The sequence below is a fragment of the Petromyzon marinus genome, chromosome 11 (genome assembly GCF_048934315.1).
Source record: "Petromyzon marinus isolate PM22_M1 ecotype Great Lakes invasive population chromosome 11, UKy_Petmar_22M1.pri1.0, whole genome shotgun sequence".
NCBI lineage: Eukaryota > Metazoa > Chordata > Hyperoartia > Petromyzontiformes > Petromyzontidae > Petromyzon > Petromyzon marinus.
Genome location: NC_133677.1, coordinates 15025734 through 15048064, shown reverse-complemented (window position 1 = coordinate 15048064; position 22331 = coordinate 15025734). Strand labels below are relative to the sequence as shown.

Here is a 22331-nt window from a genome sequence, read left to right as displayed (position 1 = left end):
CTGCTACCACTACAGTCAGTATATACTACTGTAGTGGTAGTAGCTACTATCACTGCAGTAGTATCTACCCACTCTATAGTCGTATATACCGACTCTATAATAGCATCTATCAATCTCGATTTGAAGTTTTCGTGACTGCAGGCATCCATACTCTTTGGTTTATTCAGTAAAGTCACGTAGGTCAAAAACATAAATAATAAATCACGTTTCAATCGCAACACAAGCAATCGTCATCGGGTAGAAAGATACAGCAGTAGAACTGCTGAACAAGGAAGGGCTGTTGCAACAAGGTTATTTCTAGGTTTGAGGTGGGTGGCACCCAAGGGTAAGTAGGCGGGGTCAGAGATGGAAAGGAGTCCCGTTGCCTTGTGCACGCACAACACTCGTTTGCATTAGCATGTCAATCCTTGGAGCATCTGTTGTACGTGCGCACGGCGACGGGACTCCTTTCCATCTATGACCCCGCCTACTTACCCTTGGGTGACACCCACCTCAAACCTCTATATAGCCTCTTGTTGCAACAGCCCTTTCTTGTTCAGCAGTTCTACTGCTGTATCTTTCTACCTGATGACAATTGCTTGTTGCGATCGAAACATCATGATTTATTATTTTTCTACCTACGTGACTTTACCGAAAGAACGAAATAGTATCTATCGACTATATAGCAGTAAACTACTAACTTAACAGAGTGCCGTGCAGAGCTCCCGGCCGAGGTGGCGCTTTGGCCGGCTGGGGCTGGACCGCTACCCCCCCCCCACCATCCCCTCGCCCGCACTACAGTAGTAGTATCTACGGACTATAGTAGTAGTATCTACCGACTCTATAGTCGTAACTGCACACATTGGGGTGGCGGGGGGGAGAAGCGGACACCACATTTTGAAGAATTTACCTCAGCATTGTGTTTTTTGTTGCATTTTGAACGTGAATGAGAATTCCCCCCCCCCCCCCCACCGAGTCAGAGTTCTCGCGCATGCACGGATGCGTGCTCTGGCGCCGCCCTGTGCTTATAAAAGGAATTAATTGCTCATTTAACTACCTTAAACTGTGTTCTTTTTTGATATGCAAACTCCAGTCTGTGTTAAAAACGTCACAAAGTACTCGCGCAGACAGGCAGGCACATAGACAGACAAAAAAAATGACCTATATAGGTAAGATAATACAAACACATGAATAATACACCTACACTCACACACACACATTGATAATACACATTATACACATACATTTCCACGTAACATTTTACACACATTTAATCACACATACGATTAATCACATTACACTTACACTCAATTAACATTGCACACACATTTTATTATTTTATGAATGTTAGCCTAATTTTCATAATTTCATATTTTTAAAAATAATTTCCACATTCTTTATTTATTTATGGCAACACAATCTATATACAATAGACCCCCGAGCCACCACCCAGTCACCCGGCTCGATGTCAATTTGTCAACACGGCGCCAAATTACAAACACGATTTTAAGGTACACATTCATCTATTTATGATTTCTTTCGCACCGTACATAGCCAACTGCGCTAATCGGAGGTGCGGGGGAAGGGCAAACTAAAGACAAAAGGCAGTTCTAAAGAAATTAGTTTTCAATCTACATTTAAAAGTGCAAAGCTCCAGTGGCTTTCTAATATCGGAAGGGAGAGTGTCCCAGACGGTGGCAGAAGTGCATCTGAAAGCGCGCGGATGCATCTTAAATTAATTACTACTGTAAACAGCAACCCACTTTGCACCCTTAGTATTCTAACCACCCACCCTCCTGCTCACCAATCCAGGGGTTGAAGGACTCCTCTTCCTCATCTTCCGTGCCGACAGCAGTTGTGGGTGCTCCTGCAGCCACAACGTACTGAGGCACACTGGCACAGACACACAGCTCCATCAAAACGCACAGCTCCTTCAACACGCACAGCTCCATCAACACACACAACTCCATCAATACACACAGCATCATCAACACACAAAGCATCATCAACACCACATATAGCAGCATCAACATCACATTAGCACCACTACACAGCAGTTTAAACATCACAGCAGCTCAACTCCCATCGCTTGTGATCCATTACCCATTAAACACTGGAAGTGAGTGAAGTGAGAATGCTACCCTCTTCTATTGACAATTTATCAACTACAAGACTAAAGAGTAAAAACATAATGCCTGTTACCCGCAGATAACCCTGCGGGTAACTGGACAAATTTATGTGCAGCTCCTCTTATTCGTGAAAATATCACGAACATTTATTTTCTAGAGTGCTTCCGCCACAATCATATTTTTATCCAGTATCGTGCACGTGATGATAACATGTTGCCAGTAGTGGGCAGACCATGACTAGTGATGAAGAAGTGGCCAGCAGTTGAGAGACCATGGCTCATAATGATGATGACAGCGATGATGTGGCCTGGTCTGTAGCCCTGGCAAGGACCTCCAGAGTGCACAGCTCCTTCAGGAGCCAACAGAGTGAGCCAAGCTGCGCAGTCGACATTGTTGAAGTCGCCAATGATCAGTCGTGTGTTGTTAAGAGCCACATTAGGTGGACGGACAAACTAGAATGGTTTGCATGGTGGTCGATGGCTGCTGGATGCTGGGTGAAGGTCTCTTAGCTGTGGCTTCCACTCACCTGCCCGTTCCCCCCCGCCTGACATGGCTGCCGTGGTTTGCGTGGCATTAGCATGGAGTTGGCCTAGCCCTCAGGGTCATAGCTGATAGAGCTTACTCGGGTTGGTAAGGCATCAAGAAATTGCGTTCGCCCGAGTTTCTATGATTCAATTTAACGATATCCATTTTGCCAAGATGACGGTGTTAGTCGTGTTTAAAGTCAGACAGGAACACTTAACGAGAAGGTCCCGATTATCTTGTGAAGCCATTTTGTCTTGGTGAGCAGACCTCAACATTGGCATTTTGCTCCTGAACCATACTGCTGCCATGGTAAGACAAGAGGAGAACAGTTTCCGTGAATCTGAGCATAAAAATGTTTTAAAGTGCAGGCGTGTTGTGTTCTGTCGTGAGTGGACATGAATTGTGTGATTAAATATTAAGAGTGTGGCTGTATTGGTAAAAAATAATGGCTAGATGTAAAATTGCATTGCGTTCACAGTAAACAAGTCTCGATATGAAATGGTGGCGTGTTCCATGTTAATCACACATTAGCGTGGTAAAACAAGCAGTTTAGTCTGAATTTGTGATGCAACTGTTGGGCTCCTGTCTGTGTAAAACGGTTCTGCTGGTGTGCATTCCATTGTTTGGTGACCATGAGAAATTAATGCTTGGGCATCCTGTGTATGTCATGTCTATTTATATGTTAATTCTTCCCATTTGAAGGGACAGTACACACGTATGTTAATTATCCCATTCAAAGACATACCAATTCATATGGTAATCATGCCTCAGAAGTGAACGGATGTGCAGGGGAGATTTGTGAGATGCATGCCTTTGTGTGATCATCACAGTAAGCGGGGTGCCTGTTGTTTCGGGATTATCGGCAGAAAATTGCGTGAAATTATTTGCACATCAGATTTAAGTGGTGTTAGAGAGCCAAGCTACGATGCTCCGAAGCTCCTTTGGTCGCAATGGCTTCAAACTGCACAATGATGAACTCGGCACTGCTGGTGGTGGTGCACGCGGGATTCACGTAGGAGGCGGGGCAAAGCTCCTCTGCCCATCGTGCGTTTCACGCATAATTAGGCCGGATTAGGATGCTGGCTCCGCCATCTGAGTTAAGGGCCGCATATCTTCATGAAAGCATAAGCTCAGGCTCGGAGTAACGATTCCATCATTGCAAAGGCTCAATCTTCCACGACGGCGACAAGAGCGCAGTTGCAGCACACGTTTTGTGGCGTGGGCAATGCGCGATGCGGTGGGTGCGGGCGTGCAGTGAGGAGGGGCGGTGTGCGCAATGTGGTGCGGAATTTTGGGTTAGATCGCATAAATATAAATGTCGTTAACCCACCACCACCTGACACAGCCAATTGTTAAGGTTTGTCATGTAAACAAAACGTCCCAGTGGGTTGCTACTTCAGCACAGCGGTGTGTTCGAGAGTAAACCAACATATACAATTTGAGTACGACGTTTCCCTGGTAATTACAGCTTTATAAGGCGATTTGCCAGATTTGTGTAGACATCCTCCTGTTTCAGTCTAAAGAACATACATTTCTTGTGGAAAAGCTGTAAAAGACGACTTCGCCACTAGGGGCGCTCTCGTCAACAATTTTCCACAACCACGTAACTTATCACAACACCACAGGTGCAGTCTTTGGCTCCGCAAGTCTTTCTGTTTCGGTCTTAAATAGAGTAAAGGTGAAGTCATCACTTTGATCCTATCACGTGCGAAAACCACTGGCGGGTTAATGTAGGCACATACATGAAAATGGATTATGTTAATATGATAAAATGCATAATCGACTTTGTTTATTCACTGTGACTAACTGCACCTGAGAGGTTCACAATGATGACATCAACTTTACTCTATTTAAGACCGAAACGGGAGGACCTCTTCACTATTCTGGCTGCTGAAGCTGGTTGTAATCACCGGCAAACATTGTACTCAAATTATAAATGTTGTGGATTTACTCCTGAACAGACCGGTGTCCTGAAATCATAACCTATTGGTTTACGTGGCTGTGTCGGGTGGTGGTAGGTTAAAGACACATTTATATTTATGCGATCTAACCCATAAAACCTTTATTATTAACAATATTGCTCATGTAAAACTGGTTGAGAGTTACTCTTTGGTCAATTTTAAATACATAGGATACTATTCTTTTATTTAATTAATTTTCTTTATACGCGACTTTACCGAAAGCTTCAAATCAAGTTTGGGTGAGAGTTGCTTGTTATCCCCCTAACCAAGTCGGCCCTTCTGGTTTTCCCCACCTAATAAAGCCCACGACCTTGCCCATACAGTAGTCCCTCGGTTAACAGTGACATCGGTTGACGTTCTTTTGGTTCGCGTAAAAATGTTTATTAACGGTACATTTACGTGATGCATTTGGGTGCCAATTTCGGCCAATCTGAGCGCTCGCAAGTGGGCTGAGCAATGCCCTCAGACAATCAGTGACGTCCATTTATGAACATTTAGACCTCGACTGGCTTTGTTTACATTGTTTTCTGTTTTGGCAGTGGAAACAGCTTTCTTGCAGACTCAGTGATTTGTACTTATTTTTCAAAGTAAGTAAATTAAATTAACAGTTATTTCGGTTAACAGTAGTCTTAGTGGAACGGATTAAAAACGTTAACCGAGGAACTACTGTACTGTAAAGCGATGCGTGCGCTCCGAGCGAGCGCCGTCGACCTACGCGAGGAAGGACGCGGGGCTAAGCTGCTAGTCACCCAATGGGGTCGTGGCGTGTCCGGATCATGCCACGTCCAGCCGCGTTCCGTACATTGCAGCGGAGACACGAACGAGGAGCCTGCACCTGTCCCTACTCGCCCCGGTTCAAGGCCCCTTTCCCAAGCACACGTTAAAACTCAAGTTGCGTTACATTTTGTATAAGATAGCAGCTTCGCTAAGCATGATGGGTAAAATCACAGATAATCACGGATAATAAGAAAAAATAGGGCCGCAGATGATATGAATTTTCATGAACCCAGCAGCTGCTATTGATAAAAAAAGAGCACAGGTAATGTACGTATGTTGAACCTCTTTCACACCGTACGTAGCCAACCGTGCTAATTGAATATGCAGGGGAAGGACAACAAACTAAATACAAAAGGCAGTTCTAAAGAAATGAGTATTCATCTTCTTTGGTTCTTTCGGTAAAGTCACGTAGAATGAGAATAAAATAATTGATCAAATAAAAATAACACAATAATTATGCTCACGACGTTTCGGCCACAACACAAGCGGCCTTCATCAGGTGAAGGGTCCTCCAGACAGTCTCGTCCCCTTCACCTGATGAAGGCCGCTTGTGTTGTGGCCGAAACGTCGTGAGAATATTATTGTGCTATTTTTATTTTATCAATTTATTATTTTATTCTCATTCTACGTGACTTTACCGAAAGAACCAAAGAAGATGAATCCTTGCAGTCACGAAAGCTTTAAATTGAAATGAGTATTCAATCGAGATAGGGCTACGAAAAAGAGTTTTCCTGCAAAAGGATGACAGTAGTTCTACTGCATCAGCTGTTTGTGTTGGCATCACAATAACTGGCAGTGGCCAGCACTGGGTGGCCCACCAGCCACGAACCGGAGCGCCCCGAGTCGGGACGAGCAGTGTGCCCCAGTGAGCGTTGTGGCCTTGAGCCGCACACCTGGTGGTACTGAGCATGTGGCCTCCGATCTTGATCTTCAGCTTCAGCTGGGGCTTCCCAGTGGTGGAGTCTGACTCAAGCGTCTCCGAGGAGAAGCTCACCTCCCCTTCGGCGCCGACCCCGTCTCGCCGGCGCTTGTGCTTCTTGTGTTTCTTGTGTTTTTTCTTGTGTAACAAATGAATGCTGCCGCCTGCCTGCCCTGCACACGTGCAGACCGCACATGCACCGTACAAATCAGAAGCACGTAAAACAAGTTCTCAACAACAACAGCCGCGATTCGCCACTAAGTGGTGGTGATGTCACCACAGCGCTTGTGCCAGGCCAGGTGCACTTTGAGGCCATGTGAAGTGTTGAAGACTCGCTGACAGGAGGTCACGAGACAGACCCAGGTGCCATGAGTTGACTGAGATGACTGGCAGTTGCACCACCTCTGCTATCCACTGTGTCCCCTACTGTGCACTTTAGCCACCCGGTGCTACACTCGTTATGAGCATTTCTCCTCTGCCATCCATTGTTGTTCGAGGGCAACTGCTTCCAACTGCCCACTAGCGTCCTTCACGAGCCTCCTCCATAGAGGCCGATCTTAACACTGCTGGTACCAGTCTTCGGCAAGTCCATTCAGCATCACTTCCTCCTGAATCGCCTCATTCCATCTCTATTCCAGCATGTGTCAGCCCGTTTAGCCCCCTCTATCCGGCCAAACAGAAGCTGTTTGGGCACGCTGTGGCTGGGCATGTAGGCTACATGACCTAGGCATTGTAGCCTTGTCCGTCGGAGGAGCTCACTGATGGGAATGCATCCAGATCTTACAAGGATTTGTGAGCTCTTCACAGAATACAGCCTGTTTAAACCAGGATGGATCATAGGCAGGCAGCATGAATGTTTCTAACCAACAAAGATGTTCCATCAGAGAGGTCCACATTTCGCAAGCACAGAGAATTGACGGCACGACTGTGGCTGAGTAGACCCAAAGCTTCGTGAAATTCCGATATAAACAGCATATAAAAACATACAATTCAGTCTCGCAGAGGCAGACTCTGGGGAGAGCCCTCGTAAGTTGGCTCGGAGTTTGAGCTTTGCAGAGGGAAAGGGTCCGAGAAGTAAAGAGTTTTGAACTTTTCAGAGCTAAGGCTCAGAGTAGTTAAGAGTTGGAGTTCTTGCTAAGGCAGACTCCAAGTACCCCTGAAAGTAGCCAAGTTTTATTTTATATCTTTCTTCACATTTTGAGTCTCGAGGAGAGTCGTGGCTTTGAAAAGTTGTTGTGATATGCTAAGAGGTGTGACAATTGTTGTTGAGCCCCTAGTGGCAAGGTAGCTTTATTCAGAATTGTTGTTGAGCCCCTAGTGGCAAGGTGGCTTTATTCAGCTCTCCCTCATGCTAATGTCGTAGAAAGGAATTTCTACTTAACACTGTACGAAGCTAAGAGGTGTAAGGGAATTGTTAGCAAAACGTCAATTGTGGAATAAAGCTACTTCCCTAAGTGGAGATTTGTGTTAGACACCAATAGAGTATGCACGGAAATATTGTCGAAGCCATAGGCTGGAAGAGTTCTGTTATTGTCAAGTCAAATTGACTTGACATTGCATGTAGTGAAGAAGCTCAGTGTCAGCATTGTTACGTGCAGGCTCCTGCACAGCACGAGACCTCCGAGAGTGAGCAACAATGGGTGCTCACAAACCAAGCCACTCCTAAAGCTGCTGACAAGCAACGAGCACTGGGCCAGCGTGGCCGCATCGTGCTCAAGCTGCACATCGAGCCTGGCGTGCAGGCAACCTGCGAATGTGTGGCAGAGGAGCCGACGACTAACTGGTAGCGTGCTGGTTCGAGGGCCAGAACGCACTCTAGCTGTGGATCGAGTATGATGCACAGACAAAGCTGTGAACGAGCAGCGAGCAGCCTGGCCACAACGCACTCTAGCTGTGGATCGAGTATGATGCACAGACAAAGCTGTGAATGAGCAGCGAGCAGTCTGGCCACAACGCACTCTAGCTGTGGATCGAGTATGATGCACAGACAAAGCTGTGAATGAGCAGCGAGCAGTCTGACCGCGAGCACGTTCCAGCAGTGGACCAAGCCTATTATTCAACACATCCTTGTGGGACTGTATTTTTCGGATAAGAAAGAAGACAGAAAATGGGACATTAACTTTACACTCATCATTTAACTGTACCTTGTACTGAATGTGGGCTAAGAAGAAACCCGGGTGCCTTTGCCTCCACAGTGGTGATGTTTACACATGGCACCAGGTACTCATGTGAGGCTGAGTCGACCTAGGGGTGACGATTATCAGGACCGATTCAGATAATTGTCACTGGTTTTGGGTGTGAGCTGGAATCGAACTCGGTTCGCCAGGTTCGTCGTGCAGCGCGCTAAACGTTGCACTACTGCTCCCCACTCGCGGACAAATACACACATACCTGTGTTGGTTCATGATCATTGGTAAGTACAGTATTTATTCAGTATTTCTACTACTATTTATTGTCTTGGAATGTTTATTGTATAGAGTTTGTATATTTTATTTGTTTATTTGGCATACAGTACTTATTTCAATTGTGATGTGTCTATGTAGGTTGCTGTGTACCCCACCCCATTATTTTAGGTAAGGCTTAAGTATTAAATATCGCGGTTTTGGCTTTTACGACACTCCAAGAAAGTAACTTCCGTGATATTCAAGGGCCTCCTGTATTTGGAAGTTTGTGTGTTTCTCTCCCTGTGGTTGCATGGATTTTTCTCCTGGTCCTCCGATTTTTCCCTCCACATTTAGAAACATGCATTTTTTTATATTTTGGCTGCTATACATTTCCACACAAGGCACTTCATTGAGATATCATTTGTGGCCAGATCGCTTCTGAAAAAGAGCTATATAGCTCTGTGGGACCTTACCTGGTAAAATCAAAAGTTTAGTTTTGTTTAAACCCGACAGACTGCAATACAGACGAAGAATGCACGCATGCCAAACGCACGTCGCACACTGAAGTAGGGGTGCTTATATTAGAATGCCCCTCTCAAAGTCAGACTCAAGGAAGCTGGAATTTGGGATAAACAAAATAAACCCCAAAAAATGGATTCGCCAGAGTTAGTAGTGTGCTGGGGTAAAGTGGTGGTTACTCCTGCCTCTTTCAAGATGTCTCGACCAGCATGGAAGAGTAGAGTGGCTCTTAAGAGCTCCCTCTGTGGAGGCCTCTTCCACCAGCAGTGGTGCAAGAAAACACATTTAGGGCTGAGCATTTACCTTTCGCCATAACGGAAAGGCTCTCCCTCCAAGTACATCAGCTTTGAGAGGTAATGTGTAATTTAAAGAGTGCTTATTAAGTGGTTTTGTATGTAGATGTTAAGATTCATGTAGAGAGGCTACAATAGAATGCTAGACGGTTTTGAAACACATGGCTGTTGTGGGGAGGCATTGACACCCGTGCAAGGCCCTGGACAAAGCAGATAAGTGGCGATTTATTTTCCACATGTTAACATGCCAACATGACCCTCCTCCAGGATACTTGTCCCAGCTTCCCTCTCAGTGCATGGTTCTAATTGGAATCCTACCGAAATGAGAATTGAGCACACAAAGTGCATGATGTAAAAATCAGGAAATGTTTAAAATTTAATTTATATTCTACCCGATGGTATATAAAGTGCTGTCTAAAGCTCGTATCCACTCTACCTCTCCGGCCTCTCTATATGCTGTGAAGGACCATTGCCCAAAACGTTGCCTGCTAAATACTTTTTTCTTTTTAAGGATGGCCTTCTTGACGAATGTGCACATTTTTTTCTCCCAGGGACGCTTATGCTTCAACACATTGTTACCATTAACGTACTAGCTGTTCTCTTTTAAAATAAGGGAAAATTAGATCTTTCGTTAGTTTCAAGGTGCAACAATAAATATCAGACTGGTGTCAGAGAAAGGCTAATATTAAAAATCCTGAACCACCTCTAACTCTTAAGTGTTGGACGATGCAGTTATTGTTCATCACATTCCCATTCAATGACTATGCAGATACGGTTTTTCGAACCCTATGTGGGATGGAATTACTGCAAGCCAAGAGTGTGGACGTTATGTGGAATACTTATATATCAGGCAGTTTAAAAGAGTTCACCCAAATAAAAACATTATAACAGGGGAAAGGTGTGTGTGTAGGGAAGTGTCGGGTGAAACAAAACTGCCATGGAACAAGTAGATTTACTGTTATTGGCTTCTAAGGATGTAGCTGCCACATGACAACCAGACAACGCCATATACAGTATATCACAGAAGGGGAGTCTGTCAACTCCGTTGGTTCTATAAACCTGTTGTATATGTGCCTTTTTCCAATTTTTATTAAGAATGATTCTGCTTATTTTTTTTATAAGTTTGATCTGGATGTAGAGCTGGGGCACGAAAGGGCGAGTCACCCCTCACACCCCGCTGCCTCTTGCTTCGCCACACAAAAGGCAGCTGGAGGAAGTAGTCATAAAATGTTATTATAAAAAAACTCCGGTGCAGGAGGGGGGGTGTTGTACATGGCCCCCTTTTTCAATCTTTAATATTAACAAGAAATTTGCCGATACATATATATTTTTAGAGAAATAAATAAAGAAAACACGCAAAGTCAGCACCAGCAAAACACCAGGTGTTGATAAGTAATGAGAACTGAAGGAGGGCCAGGATGGCGGAATTATCGCAACCTTGCTCAAGGGAGAGATAAGGCCTAATGAATGACGCACACGTCACCCGTGCAGGCAGAGACTGAGAGAGACAGCGAGAGTTCGCGTTAGCCACAGACATAGTTAAGTAAAAAAGCTCAACCATTTATCCTGCATTGCTTTTAAAGTAACGTTAAAGTTCGAAATTCAACAACAGGAGTAGGCTAAAATTATCGATCCTCGTGCTCGCTCCAATTAGAGACCAGGCTGCGAGCTACATCAATGAACCATTGCCCATTTATGAATTCAATACTGAATGTTTAGTAGATTTTAGTAGTTTCTGCACAACCTGACCGAAGCGTATGGCAATCAGAATTTTTCCTAAGTCAAAACGAATTCTCTAACCTCAGGACATAGGCGAATAATAGGGCAGTGTTGACTCAAGGGCAATGGAAGAGAAGCAGAGGCACATTTGTCTAAATTGTAGCGTGAGAGAGAGGATAGACGCCAAGCAATTATTTCAGCACCTGCATTCACAAGGCTGGGAAAACGTAGATAACGCTCCCCCAGCGCAGCTAGGATAACCCACCACACGGGCAAGCCGAGAGGAGGGAGCAGAGAGAGAGATGCCTTGAAATTCCTTGCTAATGAAGGCGTCAGCAGACCTCAGCAAACAAAGCAAGTTAAAGAAATTACAAGACAGTCACACCGAACACTGATACTAACACTATTCACCTTAAAATGACGAGGCCCGGATAGCGGGGTGAATCACAACCTGGTCGAACATAAAACTACATGATACTTGAGCGATGTTGAACCGGGGGCCAGAGAAAAAGAGAGTCTCCCGGCCGCCTTTGTCTTCCTGCAGCACATGATAAGAATATGCATACGCTCAAGAGAGCACCTTCCCTTGAAATAAAATCAAACACCACGATGGGAAACTAACACAACCGACCTCGAGCCACATACAGAATCATAACTGTAAGACTATGGTGGAATAAAATGTTAACTTGAAAAAAAACCTTAACGAACGTGGACTCACGGGGAAGGTCGCACCGGAGGGAATATCGCCCCTCCCTCCAGGTTGTGCAACACAGACAGAGACGCCTGTGAGACGATTTGTAGCACCTGTTATGGTTTGTGGAAAGAGGACACATACCAACGGACGCACATACGGACACACACTCCAGACCACGACACACAGCTAAATCAAAAGAAGCTCCGCCTTGTGGGGAGGAGCCAAGAGGAGGGATTTTGGCATAAAAGAGGACACTACAGCATTGAAACCTCAGTTCGTCAGGAACTCAGCTGAGTTCGTCCGGAACTCAGCTAAGCTACCGTCAGGAGCTCAGCTGAGCTCTTCAGCTGAGTTCATCAGCTCATCGGGGCTCAGCATCAGCGGAGCTCAGCTCATCAGCTGAGTTCACCAGCTCGGCTCAGCTCATCAGCAAGGAGCTCATCAGCTCAGCTGAGCTTGCCAGCTCGGCTCATCCCTGCATGAGATCGGCCGCCGCCGACGCAGAGGAGGTCCCTGCCGGCCGCCAGAATGGCGAGACTCGCTGTTTAGTGACGGGGCTACACGGTGCGAGTCGACACCATCGAAAGTAGCATCGCAACGAACGTATATCGCCAGCGCCCGATAGCACAACCGGTGGTCAACACTCAGCGACACGACCGTGCCAGCGACCAGCAAATGAGCGCCATCTACCGATCATACAACCGTGCCCGCTAAGAGCGGAACGTGGGCAAGCCGCCAAGCCGACGGCACCACCACGCATGCTACGAGCGAGCTGTGTGCGCCATCTACCGACGGGCCATCGCAACTACAACAGCGTGTCGGCTCGCCAACCTACGTCAGCCGAACCGAATCAACCACGGTGACAGAAGAATCGACTGATACGTATGACGCGCACTGCCCCCCATCACACGACAAACCAGGCGTCTGTTTGACGCAAAGAATCAACTCTGAACACTGACTATTCAACACAATTTATATCCCTCACCATACACGAGTCAGGAACAAAAAGCCAATCCCAAAACGTGAACCATCTGTGGCCGTGGAAGCATCGCTACAGATCGGGTGATAACAGTCCATCGTTTATAAGTATATTCATAATTTTCCTCCTTAATATTTTGTTTGTGGCTGTACTTCTAATCGCATAAATTACCAACCGATCCATCAATACGAATTAATCCTTGACCCCTTCGCCACGGAGCAACGCTCACGTGGGGGAACAGCGTATCCAACCGGCTTCCTTATCAGGCAAACTGGTCCATAATTAATTAAACGTTGGCCCAAGATAAGGATATCAGGGGAGAGAGCGCTCCCCACCGCACACCCTCACTCTTGACCCTTTCGGTAATCATATAATCTGTCCGATGGATCTGTTGATATATTTGTGCCTTTGGGAATAATAACTGTTTTGATCGCCTTTTCGTGTGAATATCGTCATATAATCTTTAAGTACCTTTCGTTACTGATCACCGCACGTACTCGCGTACTCTACAGAAAACTCTACCGTTCCGTGACCCAATGTGCTAACAACGTGATAAGGGTTGCATATGATCAATAATGAGTGCGGTACTGTGTGAACAATTCAAGTATAATCATTTATTATCAAGTTAAGGTTTTTAATTAGAATAGCATATGCATGTTTTAACGACTCTCTCTCTCTCACCAACAGAGCTCGCGTTACGTGGCGGAATTAACCACAGGTGCTGTTGTCAAAGTGAAACAACCCAGTCATTGATGAGCCTGTGTTGATACTGTGTTGTAATTCCAAGCCGAGAGTTGTATCTTTTAGACTTAATGTTTAATTAGAAATAAATTGATTAATGCAGTGGTCATGTGATTCTTTCCTGAAATCTATGCATAAGAACTGGTTCTGCGTTGAGATATGAACTTGGTGACCTAAAACATAAACACACTAATCCACTCAATAAACGTTAAAGCGAGAATAATTGTATTATACTGATCGATAATACGAAGTTAAACAGCGAAGCCGAGTTGACTCTGGCATACCGCATCACACTAGCATAACTGCATACAATTAATTGTATTATCCCGATTGATAACCGACCCTCGTCAATGAGGCGGAGCCTGATTATCATAACCACACCCACTCGTATAAATTAATACGATTATCCCTCGAATTAGCATAATTTATACACACCAGGATCATGTGGCTGAAAAGGAATCTATCTGCCTTCAGAACCACATCCTGTGCTTTCGTTCATGTGCTGTTGTGCTGAAATTGGAGAATGTCTTCAGACTTTGCTTGGTCATTTTGTTGTGGAATTTCACAGATGGTGGGTCCTCAGCTAACCTTGTTTGCTTGAATACCTGGTAGGCCTCTTCTCCTATCTCAAGAGATCCCTGTTTACATCAGGTGACGCCATGGTGCCAGTGGAGAGGCTAACCAGATCTGTCTCATCAGAGGACATAGGATTGATCCAGTTTTTCTCCAGAAGGTCAATGAGAGACTAGACATCTGCTTCATCTCTCTTGATCCTTGGACCCTGTAGATCTGGATGGGACCATTTGGACCTGCCTTGACCTATCAGGACTCTCAGCTGTCTGAGGTACATGCGTCTGTACTCAGCTGTTAGGTAATATTTGGTCACAGCTACTGGCTTCAAGCTGAATCTACTGTGACTACTGTAACATTGTGTATAAATCAGCCCCAAGTACTGTACTGAAGAAGCTTGATTCCATCTATCACTCGGCCTTAAGATTTACATTGAACTGCCCATATAGGACTCACCACTGTGATCTCTACATTGGGTCAAACTTAGCATCTCTTAATGTTCAACGGCTTGTGCACGAGATCTTATTTATTCACGATGTACTTACAAAAAAATCTGCAGACTACCTGCTGGATCTCCTCTCTGTTTCAAAGAACAAATTTGACCTCAGGTCTTCACTCATTTACCAGCTTCACATTCCCTATTGCCGTACAAAAACTGGAGGAAGGGCCTTTGCTATTGATGTCCCCAGAGTCTGGAATGCTATTGCCAATAAACTGCAACTTGAAACGCTGCCAATGAGATCTTCTCTCAAAACTGCTCTAGAGGAGTTGTACACCCCAAGCTGCCACTGCTATTCATTGGCGTAAAATAAAATAAAATGTTTCGCTCCGGATGACGCTGCAAAGTATTATCTGTATTTTGATTTAGCGTGCTGATCTTAAAGGTGCATTGAAAAATTTGATACTCCGACCGATGCTTCTGTTGTTGTGGGGTAACTCATGCAGCCAGCTATGGCTCTAGGGTTTGGTGTTACATGTTATTTATGTAGTTTATTGTAAAAATTCGGTCACAGTCCTTGTGATCACTGTTACGTTGCAATTATGGCTTTATTTTTTGGTGATTTGGAAAAGTTTTTTGGTTTGGACATGTTTGTTTTGTTGTAGTACGGAGTTAGACTGATGGCCTAAATCTAAGTTTTTGTGGTTGTTGTTGTTTGACTTGCATCCCACTGGGATTTTTTGCACACAGCATTGGTGTACGGTGCTTTTTTCAGGAATATTTTTGCTGTTTTTTCCATGGATTTTCTGTTTGCATAGTCACATAGTCACTTTAAGATGTTTTTCTTGTTCGTTTTTTTGTTTGTTGTGGTTGCACCCGATTCAAGAGCCGAATGACTCACATGGCTATACCAAAATAAACTGAACTGAACTGAATCCCTTTGTCCCTTCAGCTGTCTGGGTGTCTTTGTTCACCGTTTCTTCTGTAGCTTGGTCAACAGGGATTCGCCCAAAGGGATTGGTAGAACCCACTTGAAGGGGACAGGAACCAGGTTTTGATGAGATTACTTCAATACAATTAGAACACACACACACGCATATACCTGACAAACAGCAATTCCCACAGGCTGAGAGCCAAATCAAAATAATTCCGATACGTTGTGAGAAGGTGAGCCGAGGTGGGAGAATTTCACTTATAACCAAGGACACAAGATCAACCATGGGTGTCGTGTCTTGCAGAGAGAGGGGACGATGTATTGTTAAGAGCTGAGTTCGGCATGGACCGACAGAGTATCGCTGAAAGTTTTATTATACATTCATCCTGATGTTTTGAGTCACTTGCAGAATCAAGGATTGCATTAGTTGTATTGTACTAAGCTATCAGAGTTGTGTAAGAGGTGTGCTAATACAATTTACAAGTTTTGAGAGTGAGTGATTCAGCCAGCGATGAGCAGCTCACAGCAGGAGCCCTCTTGGAAGAAGGGCGGAGAGCACGAAAGTTGAGCAACGACAAGGCGCAGCCCTGAAGGAAGGGTGGGAGAGGCAACACTGATTGCCAGCGCGAAGCTGGCAGCTGCCCCCCAAAGGAGAGAGAACAGAGCAGTGGAAAGACCTGAGCCAGCGCAGCCCTGAAGTAAGGGCGGGAGAGGCACCACCGGGAGCCGAATGAAGCTGGCAGCTGCACGACAAAGGAGAGAGCACGGAGAGAGCAGCGGAGAGAGCACGGAGCAGTGGAAAGAGCCTGAGTTGGCGCAGCCTGAAGTATGGGTGGGAGAAGCACCACCGGGTGGCTGCGCGAAGCTGGCAGCTGCATGCAAAGGGATAGAGCATGGAGAGAGCACGGAGCAGTGAAAAGAGCCTAACTAGCCGCCCGTGAGGAAGAGAAGAGAGCCGGCGAGAGCGCCATGGGTTCGACCACACTCACACCGACCAGCACCAGCTGGGAACCAAGACAAGAGTGAGGAACGGCAACCAGCGGACGAGCTGCGAGCGCTATTTGATGACGGAATCATCGCACACCGCCGACTGAGAGGATCGCGGCAACTCAACCAACCAGCAGTGGAGAGAGCTGGCAACGCCAAGAGGAAGAGTGTTGGCGCAGGCAAGAGCGCCGTGTGTTCAATACACACACACACGCCGTCCCAGCGGCCCTGCTGGGAACCCGAGGTATTTTCAGTACAAGGAACGCTGTACCGTGTAAGCCGCCAATTCAACAAGTGGCAAAGACGACACACACACAACACGCATATCGGGACTAATACGATTGTTCCAAAAAGTTATCCTTGTGTTTCAAGAAGGGTTGCCATTCCAAGGTGGTGCGTTAAATATCAGCTGATCGAGGAAAGCATTGCTGCCCTTCGAGTTACATGAATACGATTGTTTAGAAGTATTTTAGTCATTCGTTTTCATTAATTGCTTAATCTTACTAATTAATTAATTGATAACTACTTTTGCTTTAGGCACATGTTTCTTTATTACTGTTCGTACGAATATTGTCACATTAATATTAAGGACTTTCTCCTATCACCGTGTATGCTCGCTCGACTCTTGAGGAATTAGCCGATTGTTCTGTTACCCAGTTTAACAAATGCAACCATTGAGGGGTAAATGTACGGATCAATGAGTAGGACATCTCGAGGAGGACCATGTTGACAATTCCGAGCATAAGTGTTCGCATGTTAGAGTGTTTTTAGATATTAAGTTGCTTAACACAGAAGAGTCTGAGTGGTGCCTTCCTAAGTTCATGCATAATAATCTTAATTGTAAGAACTGTTTCCTGCGGTGAGATCTGAATTTTGAGACCTGATAAAAACACACTAAAGCATAATCAGTAAAGTTAAAGCGAGAATCATTGCATTATCCCGATTGATGATACAACCCTAGACAACGAAGCAGAGCCTAATTCGCATAAATGCATTTGTATAATTACGTAAATTAGCATGAATTCGTAAAATTACACATTTTTTACTTTCATTTAATTTTCTTATTTTTAGTATTTTTCAAGATATAATATATACAACAAACCCCATGTCAGATGTCAATCATGCAGTTTATATGATTGTGGTTCAAACATATCATGTTTTTGAGCACGGAACTGAAACTGTCCAAATACGCATCGTGGACATAGATGCGCCAACCATTCTCATTAGAAAATTTCATGACCTGACTGTAATCCAACCACTGGCAGACATCCGCGTGGCCCCTCTGGAATGGCTAGGAATTTCTGCTTTCACAACACCAAGAGAATATCTGCCAGGGTTACAGAACAAAGATCAGAGACTAGCTTATGTACCACACATGTTCTGGTTGATACACATCCTCTTTGAAGAGTAAAAGGCCAGCCTGGCAGTCGTATGTATAGATTACAGAGACATTTGTGAACATAGCCTTGTCACCCCTTTAAACAGCTACACTTACACACTCATCACGTCCAAAAGTTCGAAAGCCTTCCTGTTGTCACGTATGACGAAGCAAGTCCTCTCACCTCTGGAATGAGGCTAGAATGAATTTATTCTGGCAGAAGCATCGAGCTGTGGTCCAGTTACCACCCAATCAGGATGCTCTACCCATACACGCTTGACGGGGCTGTCTACCAGGATGGAATCTGGGTCACAAGCACCAAGTCCCAGCGGCTGGCTCTTTCTCCAGAGTGCTTTGGTTGGGTCAAATTGGGAAAGTCATGGGTGCCAATTTCGATAACAATTCCAGAGGTGTCTAGGGCGTGTAATGATCTGATCAAGTATTCTTGCTAAGGAAATAGTTTCAACTGTCTGGGAAAGAAAAAACGGATTGCTCACTACTTTCTAGATGCAAATATATGGAATCTATGAAAAAACACTGAGAAAAAGAGAGCTTTAGAAAACTTTTCACGTGCAAATTTCACGAGGATGTAAACTATGAATGTAAATATTAAAGTTTGTGATTGTTTACAAATTTCTGTATGTCAGAATCAATTTTCTGTAACCATTTAAAGCATCCATAAGAGGTTTTTTGGGTTAGAACACGTAAATATATAAATGTGTCGTTAAAACCCACCACCACCCGACACAGCCAACTAGCAAGGGTTGTCACGTAAACAGAACATGCCAATTCATCATTAGTACAGCACACCGGTGTGTTGGAAAGCTAAGCCACAACATTTACAATCTGAGTACGACGTTTCGCCAGTACCATATATTCCCACATATAACCCAAGGGGTTACCACTTTTTACAAGAAAAACAAGACCCTGCGGGGTATATGGAGGTGCGGGCTATCCCCAAAAATATTTTACACGTGTAACGTGTCATAACTCGTTTAATTTTTTCATGGTAGGACTATCCACTATGCAACACTTACCTTTGACTAAAGCACTGCTGAATAAACCACTAACACTAAAATTGCACGTTATCACGTTTTAAATTATTCGAATTGTTAGTACAATGTTTACATTGAGCAATGGGAAGGCCTAAACAAGCGTCTACCAGACGCGGAATCAAAATTGCTGAGTCCCTTAGACCGCTGCTATTGGCTGAGCTCTATACAGTCACGACCATGAACTTTGTTTAAAACTTTCAATGGCTTTGTTGCCAGGAGGCAATGGCGTTACCGTAGTGCCGCTCAGCGCAGTGTGAAATCTACCAGTGCTAAAACTGTAAAGGGCTAACTACCGGTCTGGTAGCTGTAATATGATGAGGTCAAATGCTGGTAATCCTAAAAGTACGCTTACTTACTTATCTACCAGTTATGTGTTACTTATTTATTGGATATTTACTTTTGTCACTTATCTTCTGAAGATTGTGAGAGGCCACGCCGTCACACTGCCAATACTGCAAAGGTGTCTTACGTCCATTGAGCAGCATAAAGAATGTAAACCTGCCGGCATCCTTCTCCTGCTGCGCCGAAATGGCGTTTTTTTTATAATAAACCTCAAAACCTCACCCTAACTGGCCCTTCGGGATATTGAGGATTTTTATTTAAACCTTATCAAACCTAATTGTTTTAAACCTCGCCTTTCCACCAATGATCTACGCCTCTATATAAGTAAAGAAACAGGTGGACGTCTCCAGAAATCTGGCTGTCGCCTGATGAAGCTAGTTGTAATTGCTGGCGAAACGTCGTATTCAGATTGTAAATGTTGTGCCTTGGCTCTCCAACACACCGGTGTGCTGTAATAGTGACGAATTGGCATGTTCTGTTTACGTGACAACCCTTATTAGTTGGATGTGTCGGGTGGTGGCGGGTTTTAATGACACATTTATATATTTACGCGATCTAGCCCAAAAAACGATTATGGATATTGGTCGCCAAAGCCGACGTATTAAACCATCTATGGCATATCCATCCCCCTTTAAACACAGCTTGGGATTGTTTTCACACCGGTTGTGATCATCTAAGATATGATCAAACATTCAAAAGGTTCCCTAACCTATGTTTTTCTTCTAAGGACATAAAAGACCAAAAAACTAAATGTGGTGCTTGTATCCATCATGACACGAAGCCACCTAGTCCTGTTATGAACATTGGACTCGTTACATGCACGGCACAGTGCACGATTCGTAAAGAACACGCACTTACAGGACACAGTGAGTGAAACACACAGTGGGGTGAGGACACTGAGTGAAACACACAGTGGGGTGAGTGTAAGCTCAGTGTGGGGTGAGTAGGAAGTGAGTGTGAGCTCAGCTTAGGGTGAGTGTGGTTGAGTGCAAGCTCAGTTTGGGGTGTGTGGGCGAGTGTGGGTGAGTGTGAGCTCAGTTTGAGGTGCGTGTGAGCTCAGTTTGGGGTGCGTGTGAGCTCAGTGTGGAGTGAGTGTGGGGTGAAAGTGAGCTCAGTGTGGAGTAAGTGTGGAGTGAGTGTGGGGTGAAAGTGAGCTCAGTGTGGGGTGAAAGTGAGCTCAGTGCGGAGTGAGTGTGGAGTGAGTGTGGGGTGAGTGTGAGCTCAGTGTGGGGTGAGTGTGGGGTGAGTGTGCACTCAGTGTGGGGTGAGTGTGGGGTGAGTGTGAGCTCAGTGTGGGGTGAGTGTGGGGTGAGTGTGGGGTGAGTGTGGGGTGAGTGTGGGGTGAGTGTGGGGTGAGTGTAGATTAAGTGTGGGGTAAGTGTGGGGTGAGTGTGGGATGAGTGTAGGGTGAGTGTGGGGTGAGTGTGGGGTGAGTGTGAGGTGAGTGTGGGGTGAGTGTGGGGTGAGTGTGAGCTCCGTGTGGATTAAGTGTGGGGTGAGTGTGGGGTGAGTGTGGGGTGAGTGTGGGGTGAGTGTGGGGTGAGTGTGGGGTGAGTGTGGGGTGAGTGTGGGGTGAGTGTGAGCTCAGTGTGGGGTGAGTGTGAGCTCAGTGTGGGGTGAGTGTGGGGTGAGTGTGAGCTCAGTGTGGGGTGAGTGTGAGCTCAGTGTGGGGTGAGTGTGAGCTCAGTGTGGGGTGAGTGTGCGCTCAGTGTGGTGTGAGCTCAGTGTGGTGTGAGCTCAGTGTGGTGTGAGCTCAGTGTGGTGTGAGCTCAGTGTGGTGTGAGCTCAGTGTGGTGTGAGCTCAGTGTGGTGTGAGCTCAGTGTGGTGTGAGCTCAGTGTGGTGTGAGCTCAGTGTGGTGTGAGCTCAGTGTGGTGTGAGCTCAGTGTGGTGTGAGCTCAGTGTGGTGTGAGCTCAGTGTGGTGTGAGCTCAGTGTGGTGTGAGCTCAGTGTGGTGTGAGCTCAGTGTGGTGTGAGCTCAGTGTGGTGTGAGCTCAGTGTGGTGTGAGCTCAGTGTGGTGTGAGCTCAGTGTGGTGTGAGCTCAGTGTGGTGTGAGCTCAGTGTGGTGTGAGCTCAGTGTGGTGTGAGCTCAGTGTGGTGTGAGCTCAGTGTGGTGTGAGCTCAGTGTGGAGTGAGCTCAGTGTGGAGTGAGTGTGCGCTCAGTGTGGTGTGAGTGTGGGGTGAGTGTGAGCTCAGTGTGGGGTGAGTGTGGGGTGAGTGTGGGGTGAGTGTGGGGTGAGTGTAGGTGAGTGTGGAGTGAGCGTGGGGTGTGTGTGGGGTGTGTGTGGGGTGTGAGCTCAGTGTGGTGTGAGCTTAGTGTGGGGTGAGCGTGGGGTTAGTGTGAGCTGAGTGTGAGCTCAGTGTGGGGTGAGTGTGGGGTGAGTGTGGAGTGAGTGTGGGGTGAGTGTGGGGTGTGAGCTCAGTGTGGGGTGAGTGTGGATTGAGTGTGGGGTGAGTGTGGGGTGTGAGCTCAGTGTGGGGTGAGTGTGGAGTGAGTGTGGGGTGAGTGTGGGGTGTGAGCTCAGTGTGGGGTGAGTGTGGAGTGAGTGTGGGGTGAGTGTGGGGAGTGTGGGGGTCTCGGTGTGGTCTCTCACCGCCGCTATCGAGTCCTCCCAGCTCCGCGCTCATCTCCTTGCGCTTCCCCATGGCGACCTCACCAGAGCGCTGGGTCGCACGGTCACGGGGTCGCACGGTCACGGGGTCGCACGGTCACGGGGTCGCACGGTCACGGGGTCGCACGGTCACGGGGTCGCACGGTCACGGGGTCGCACGGTCACGGGGTCAAGGGGTCACGGAGTCGCGGGTCACCTGGACAGCCTCGCTCTCTCCGTTCGCCGCCGCCGCCGCACACAAACCACGTGACGGGAAGCGGACGTGACGTGCGTGTCCACACAGCCGCCGTGCCGTCATTAAAATGCGACCGCGACGTGACCGGCCTGCGATTTAGACGGCGCCCGCGGCGTGACGTCACCAGGCACCTGACGTCACGCGTCGCGTGTTCTCACCG

At 46.2% G+C, this 22331-nt stretch overlaps 1 protein-coding gene across 1 annotated transcript in view; it reads right to left on the bottom strand.

The window, feature by feature from the left end:
• INO80B (INO80 complex subunit B) overlaps nucleotides 1-22192 on the bottom strand; it is a 31500-nt gene extending 9308 nt beyond the window's left edge. Inside the window, exons 1-3 of the mRNA XM_032951927.2 lie at nucleotides 21919-22192; nucleotides 6265-6463; nucleotides 1784-1872 (exon numbers count right to left, since the gene is read on the bottom strand). Coding sequence (XP_032807818.1) covers nucleotides 1784-1872; nucleotides 6265-6463; nucleotides 21919-21970 — 340 coding nt within the window. The 5' untranslated portion in view covers nucleotides 21971-22192. The remainder of the gene's footprint in view (nucleotides 1-1783; nucleotides 1873-6264; nucleotides 6464-21918) is intronic.
• Between the last annotated feature and the right edge of the window lie 139 nt (nucleotides 22193-22331).